The sequence below is a fragment of the Solanum lycopersicum genome, chromosome 7 (assembly GCF_036512215.1).
Source record: "Solanum lycopersicum chromosome 7, SLM_r2.1".
Lineage (NCBI taxonomy): Eukaryota > Viridiplantae > Streptophyta > Magnoliopsida > Solanales > Solanaceae > Solanum > Solanum lycopersicum.
Window position 1 is genome coordinate 58751380 of NC_090806.1, and position 8731 is coordinate 58760110.

General features: G+C 32.7%; 1 protein-coding gene across 1 annotated transcript; it reads right to left on the minus strand.

Moving 5' to 3' along the window:
• Nucleotides 1-5329: 5329 nt before the first annotated feature.
• Nucleotides 5330-5977, minus strand: LOC101250321 (MADS-box transcription factor PHERES 1-like). The gene has a single exon (XM_004243851.1). It carries the CDS (start codon nucleotides 5975-5977, stop codon nucleotides 5330-5332), a length of 648 nt encoding a protein of 215 aa, XP_004243899.1.
• Nucleotides 5978-8731: the final 2754 nt, after the last annotated feature.

An 8731-nucleotide genomic window follows, 5' to 3' on the forward strand; every position in this document is an offset into this window, starting at 1 on the left:
TCCTCCGAAATACACCAAATGACCAAATGATATAAAGAATTTAGAACTGAATTGAATATTGAAAATTTGAAATTTTAGAATTTATAATCCGTAATTGCTAAATTTTATAAGTTATAAATATGAATTGAATTTGGAAATATATATTCTCTCAAATACTCAGACTTATATTTGTAAGTTGTAAATTTGTATATAAAATTTTTAGAAATCAACTCTAATTTATAAAACAAAAAACCTAGCCGTTTTAAATTATTCCATTTGAAATGGCCGTTGGTCCGGGTCTCGAGAAAAGGGTAGGGGCTGGCTGCAGCTGCAGACAGCAGTGCACTGCAGCTTTATGCAGAGTGCAGACTACAGACTGCAGGGGCGGGCAGGGCCGGTATTTTGAATTTTGAAATATAAAATATAATTTATAAAAAATATAAATATAAATTATATAAAATATAAAAAAATTAATATATATTAAATAAACCGAACCGAAACCAGAATGAATCGGTACCGGTACACCGGTACGAAATCACGATTCCGTCCCGTTCCGTGTACCGGTTTAGACTATCCCGTCCTGTCCCGTAGGCAACCGAAACGGGACGAATCGGAACGAACGGGAACGGTACCGGTTCGTCCCATTCCGTTGACCAGTCTTAGGTAGAAAGAAAATTTTGATAATTTTTTTACTTTGTTTTTTATTTAAAATGCTTTCTTTTTATTTTTATTTTTTGTCACGTCAGTTATAAGGGGTAAAATAATTCATTTTTGAATAATAAAAATGTGTAATAAATTGTCGTAATAATTTAAGTGTGGAACTGACTTTTTGGTACAATTTTTAAAGAAATTTATGCCTTTTCCCCTAAATTTTAGCCTAATATTTTTAAATATTTTATTTGTTAAATAGTTCAAAATATTTATTTTGTAATTTTAATACAATTTATCGATAATCATTCTTGTTTGTGAAAATATTAAGAATTTTATTAGTTAATTTTGATTACATCATTTTTGTAATAATCAGTTGAATATATTGTAAATATTTGTTTAGTTTGATTAGATTATTATTTTATGTTAAATTGTATTTTTATAAGTTATTTATTCATTATATTTGTAAAACATTCGACTTTACTAGGGGTTTTGCGACATTTGAGAGGGATTTTGACTTGTTATTTTTGGAGTTTAAGCCTCATTTTTCATTTTCTTAGCTTGGGGAATCCTTGTGGCAATTTTGAAAAGACTTTTTTGTGCTAATTTTTTTGGTAAGCTTGTATGATATTAAACCTTCATTTCTTTTTTATTATTTATAGATCTTAACATTAAAATATGAGATGAATGATGAGGTTTTTCAAGAATTCATTTTAAACTAATTTTGAATACTTTTTTGAAATTATTTTTCCAATGTGTTTCTAAATCCTTGAGCAATATTGGATTAAAATCTTATTTTCAAAATTGAATTTTGTGATGATTGACCTACTTTTCAAGAAAATTGATTTGGTTATTGTTATTTTCGAAAAGTGATTGTGAATACTTGATTATTATAAATTGTGTGACTTTGAAAGTTATATAGAAGGGGAGGACTCAAATCTTGGTGAATATTGATTGATTTAAGACAAGTGATCTCTTAATTATACCTTGTATTTTTTTGACGTAAGTGTCAAAAACACATTTAAACTATTTTTTTTTTTGAATTTCATACCTAAACTATTGAAAGTTTGAGTTTCATTCTTAAACTATCACCTTTTAGTTTGAGAAGCAACCTCTCTCTTTTAAAACACTCTCATCATGGTATGTGTAATACACTCTCTCTCTCTTTTATATTAAAGAATTTTCACATCATACTCCACATAGAAAAAACATTCAACCTTGACAAAAATAAATAAACTATTAGTATTAGTTAAAACTAAAAATTAAAAAATTATTATAAAAAAAATATTTTCTTTATAAAATAAAATGTAAAATATTTACATAATCTATAAGTTCAAACCATGTACAACACAAGACCAACATTAACAAGTATAGTTAAGTCAACATGTATATCCACATAATTGAGTACATAATCAAGACAACTCCAACATCAATTCATAACATCAACAAGCATGTATAAAAGTTCATAACATCATAACATAAGCAATATCCTCATCCATAACCCATCATTAAGCCTACAAGTGCAATGACCAAGTAAAACCCCATGAGTTTACTCAATCAAGCAAACCAAACAAAGGATCATAGGAAAGTCCAACCCAATATGACATAACATCAATAGTAGTCATCATCACATTTAGCAATATAGACCAATAGCATGTTCATAAATGAAGCTAACAACATATAAGATCATCAACATATAACATCATTATATTCATAGCATATACATTATAAGAACACAAGAACAACCTCTTAAGGATCCCTTTAAGGTAAACTAGTGCAAGACATAGGTAGAGTCTCATACCCCTACCTAAGATAAGTCAAACCTCTCAAGTCACCCTTGTTAGTGTATAGTCCATTAATTTATTTTTCTTTCGAGCATGCCTTAACTGACATAGACCACAAGATCTAAGTATAAAATTTTGGTGTTATAAAACCTTACACCTATGAAAGGTGGCCTACCGGCGAAAGTAGTACCAAACATGAACATTGCATCTAGGTGGATCCACTAGCTAGTAATTCTGTGATGACAACATTGTTTATGGAGCTTGGGGGCTGTCATGGAAACATCACTCGATGCCCTTTTTGGACTATGAGACTATCCATCCCATGACAACCATGGTGAACCCTACCCTTTTTGGACTATGAGACTATCCACCCCATGACAACCATGGTTAACCCTACCTTCCCTCCTTGGGAAGGCGTCACCCTCACCTACAAGTTCACTCGGTGCTAAGCTACAGTCCCTTTTGAAATGTCTTTAATGACTTTATTAATGATCATAGAGTAGTTTAGGTCATAGGGTCTATCATCATCATCATAGCTCAATAACAATTGCATAAGTATTTTCCTTTCATTAGAATTCATACATGTTAGGTTAACACATTTACATAGTCACATTACAATAAGACACATTAGTAAGTTATGACCATTCTTATAACATTTACATCTTAGCCAACAACTCACAAGCCATAGTCAAGACATTTCAATTCAACATTATACCAACCCTATCAATCTCATCATAATGTATACTTCAATGTAACTTTATCACTAAACACAAGTAATCATAATTGACGTGAAGGTTAGGATCATAAAGACTTATCCAATAGCCTTCATAAGCCATCATCCATGGTTTAACCATCAAACGTCCAATTCAACCCAATTATGGGTGTAATACCATCACACAATAGTAATTAACACAATACCTAGGTCAATTGCATCATCAATATCTAAATTAACTTCAATTCATAATCTAGGGTTAGGGTTAGGGGAATAAGGTTCATCGTGAATTCTTCAAGAAATAGATTCAATCCTAAAACACATTACCCTAGGTAGTCCATGAATGAATTACAATAGATAAAACAAGTCTAACAACCAATACATTCTTCAATTCTCATCAATTTATAAGCAAGATCCAAGATTTGGATAAATTGGAAAACGAACATGATCTATATGAAATTGCATCAATTAACCAACAATCTACACTTAATTAGTCGTAAGAATTCACAATCAATCATAATCAACCATCAATTTGAAGTTTAGAAGAAACCCCATTAGAATTGGAAAACCCCATGGAATTGGGTAATTTAGAAATAAACTTTGAAAGGACCTCTTTGGAAAAGGAATCCCAGAAGTGAAGAACTCATACCTTAATGAAGATTTATCCACAAAATTGAAGTTAAATCCTAGAGAAGTTGGTCTTATTCTTCAAGCTTTCTTCTTCCTTCAATGGAGGTTGAATAGAGAGAGAAAGTAGAGCGGTGAGAACTTTTGGATTTTGAATTTTTGGAGGATTTTATTTGAGTGAATAAAATGTAAGAAAACTTATTTAAAATCAATATATAGACCTCCCATGAACAACCCAAAAGACCCCTCACTTAATTTGACCCTTTGATGAAGTCAAACTTGAATTCCAAATTTCAGTTTTCGTCGAGGAATAAGTCCACAACGCAGAGCTGTTCCAGCATGATTTTCTAAATTAATTTTTGAGACAGTGAAGTCTGATATCTTCCCGCGACGCAGACTTGAGTTTTTCCTAAAATCCTCCCAAGTCCGCGGCGCGGACTCACTCCTCCTATGTGTAATTACTTGTTGCCTTAGGCAGCTTGCTTGGCCAAATTCGAGTCCCTTAATGGACCCCTAGGGCGACCCTTGGGGGGTCATAACTGGATGTTTTTACCCTATATACATGAATTTACCTATCTAAAGTCATGTTACATGTTTTAGACCTCATATACCACTCATAAACCTTTCTGAAATCTAAGAGCGTTTCACTAGTTCAATTAGACTAACTTTCAGACGTCTCTTGTTATTTTGATTCTTAAACTTTATAATTGACTTATACACATTATATATGACCTTAAAACAATGTTCTAACCCTTATATACTCCGATTAGGCTCTAGATAAGGTCTTGTACTTTCGAAGTGTTAAAAGTATTGTGAGTTATCATAATTAATTAGTGAACATATTTGTGCTTTGTGTCATTGTATAAAAAAGTTAGGAAAAAATACATAGCAAGGATATAAGAACTATTAAAAATTCATGTATATAAATATAAGTTGATTTTTTAAAATCAATGAAATCAAATATAAACACGTACACTATAATTTCATCCTCACTAAAACATTCAAACCTCGTACCTTCATTTATTATATCAAAATAAACATTTTTCATATTTGAGAATTATTAGTATCGTGTAATTCATTTTCAATATTTGTCGTGCGGATTAATAAAATATAGGTTAAGAATAATTAAAGCTATAATATGTTTCTTTTTTAGTTTCGATAGACAGATCTCACTCAATATTGCTTCTAGCAGGATGACTATTTAATTTTCATATTAATGTTCACCACCATCTACTATTTGAATTTAATTTTTTTGAAATAATATTATACCCACAAAGCCACGGAGAGGATACAGAGTTTTATGTCTTGATATCATCAACGTGATAAATAATTAAATCCCTCTCTGCGAAGTGGAGCGGATACCAACCTTATTTTTGCTTACTCTTTGAAATTTAAGGGGGAGGGGTAATAAACATTCTTTATTCGACTTTCTATGTGGAACAATCGACTTACCTGCAAATTAGTATAACAGTATATGGTAAGAGTAAATGTAGTAAGTAAAAGACTCAGATAATTTTTATACTGGTTCGGAACACCAATGTGGTGCCTATTCCAGTCCCCTTGGGTTACAAGGGTTTCCTTAAGAACTTGTTGAGAACTTGGGTGTTACATGAACCGAATTAAGAGGAGCGCTTGGCTTCTCGAAATTGGTCTCACTAGTTACAATAGATGGAACCAAAAGAGGAATCTCTGATAGTACTGGAGCATCAACAGGGGCCAAAAGAGGATCCCATGACATATCAGAGCTGGTAACACTAGAATCCATGAGTCCACCGATAGTTTGAGGAGCAGTCGATGTAGAACCATCTTCGTGACTTTTTGCTTTGATCGCATCATTTATCTGTTTGAGGCTTTTATTGATCACATAAGTAAGACCGCTGAGATCTTCTGGGTTCATACGATTGGGAATTTGTTCACCATTCAACAATCCATACATCTGGTTTGTATACTCCATTTTCTTATTTTCCTTCCTTACCTTCTCGATTTCATTCTCAATTTCATTGATTCTTTTCGTGAGTTGCTTTTCTTGTGTTGTAAGATCCTTAAACTTTGAGAACACCTCAGCTTTTTTGTGGTAAGGGCTATCGATGAAGGTAGCCAATTCAACATCGCAAGGGGTGTTGAGTTCACGAGCCTTGGTTAAAAATTCTTTTTGACGTTTTCTATATGAGACTCTCCTCTCAGTGTTATTTTCGATGAAAGCCAACTTCACTTTCTTTTTAACCATGGTTTAAATTAGGAAGAGGGGGAGAAATGTGTTTGCTAGGATATGAGGATGAAACGAATTTATTATTCTTATTGTTGTTGCGTGTTTCTTCGCTAAGAACGACCTCCTATTTATAGGGTATGAATAATTTTAAAATAATTTGTATTAGAGAATACTTAGGCATAAAAATAAATGAAGGTGGATTTGATATCAATTTATATTTGAGTCAAACTTTTCTTAATAGGAAAAAATTTAATTGATATAGATCTAAGTAAGTATTATCTATAAAAAGAAATGGCCATAGGGTATTAATTAACAAATGTTTTTTAGAGAAATATTAAAAAATTATATATATTAATTTATGAATGTAAAAACATAAATATTGAAACAAGTGAAAATTTGAAATATTGGCCAAAAAAGTTGAAATATTGATTTTAAAAATATTTAAATAATACAATACTGTTATAAACAATTTGTATTATAGTGAATGTCTAATTATGTGGAGTCCTAGTAGGATATGGTTAGAAATCCTTGGGGACCAAGTAAGGTTTTCCCTATAAATAAAGGGTTTTCCTTCATTGTAAACAAGATTTGTGAAAGACCTATGAATCATGAAAATACTTTAAGAGAAATAACAAGTCTTCTTTTCTCTCTAGTTTCTTCTTCTTATTCTATAATTTCATAACACGTTATCAACACGATTGTTCTATTCTTAAAGAATTATAAAGAATACGGAAAAAGTGCAAAAGAGATATTGCATAAGTTATGCAATAAGATTCTTATATCTTCAAGGTATGATTTATCTTTATGTTATAATTATTTATGTGACAGATCTGGAGGTACCATCTAAAGTAAGTATTTAAAGAGACTTGTTGACTTTGTATACGTTTAATTTTAATCCATTGGGAAGAAAAATTTCTTAATTTATTTTAATAATTGAATAAGCACAATTTAGTGAAAGGTATGTTTTCAACCTTTATATGAGGTATGTGATCTATTAAGCTATATTTATTAACTACTAATATTGATTATAAGAATTCTATAATAACAATTCTGTGTGTAATTATATTGTACGATCATATTAATGATCATCAAAAGTGGTAAAATTACAATTATTTTGAAGGCTTGAGGTTGACCCTCATTGTGGGTAAGACGATAGATTTAAGTTTCATCGCACCAAAAGAATAAGATGATGGATTTATGTCCAATCACAAAAAGATGGTAAGACATTGGATTAATGTCCTGATGCACCATGATGATAAGATATTGGGTTCAGGATCCATCGATTTATGACCTAAGGCACTTTTTGTCACGACCCAAATCCGGACCGCGACTGGCACCCACACTTACCCTCCTATGTGAGCGAACCAACCAATCTAAACCTTAAATATTCAATGTAATATCAACATAAAGTAATGCGGAAGACTTAAACTCATTAATAAAATCAGTAACTATTATTATTCTCAAAATCTGGAAGTCATCATCACAAGAACATCTATGATCAAATTTCTAGACTAAGAGTATTCTAAAAGCTAAAACAAGTAAAAGCTAGTCCATGCCGGAACTTCAAGGCATCAAGACATGAGGAAGAAGATCCAGTCCAAGCTAGAAGCATTAACTCACCCTGAAGATCCGATGTGACGAAGACTGGCTAGAGTTGCGGTTGAGTTGAAGACGATGACACGTTTTGCTGCACTCCACAATTAACAAAGAAGGAAACATAAAAGTAGGGGTCAGTACAAAACACGGGTACTGAGTAGATATCATCGGCCAACTCAAAATAGAAAACAGTATATACCAGATAATATCATAAAATCAACTAATATCCTTAGCATGCAGCATTTACAGTTACCATAACCCTTGGTTACAACACCAAGCACATCAATGAGGAGTCACGCCTCCTCATCATACTCATTTGGAAATTAGGTTCATTAGATTTGAATACATTATCATCTTTCAAGACTCATTATCTTTATTCCCCTCGTGTCGGTACGTGACACTCCGCTCCTCAATATACTATCTTGGTGTCAGAATGTGACACTCCGATCCTCATTCTATCCTGGTACCGGAACGTGGCACCCGATCCATATTCTGTCCTAGTGTCGGAACGTGACACCCGATCCATATTCTATCCTGGTGTCGGAACGTGACACCCGATCCATATTCTATCCTGGTACCGGAACGTGGCACCCGATCCATATTCTATCCTGGTGTCGGAACGTGACACCCGATCCATATTCTATCCTGGTACCGGAACGTGGCACCCGATCCATATTCTATCCTAGTGTCGGAACGTGACACCCGATCCATATTCTATCCTGGTACCGAAATGTGGCACCCGATCCCCTATCTCACCACTTTCGTTCATCAAGCCCTCTTTTATACCAAGGCATCATCATTAACAAAGTAGATTAGGGTTTCTTTTCAAGATTTGGGATTCAATAGCTTCATCATGCTTATTTATTCACAATTACATAATCACATCATTCATGCAAGCATACAATTAAGCATATAGAAGGTTTACAATACTACTAACACATATCATTCGCTATTAAGAGTTTACTATGAAAGCATGAAAACCATAACCTACCTCCACCGAAGAATTGAAATCAAGCAAGTTAATCCTCAAAGCTTGGTGCTTTCCTCTTCTCTCGATCGTTTCTCTCTCTCCCTTCTTGTTCTTTCTATTTTCTTATTCCAACCCTCTTTCTTTTACCCTAATTGGTATATAATTAAGAGTAAGAGATGGCAATAATGCCCCACTAATTAACTTAA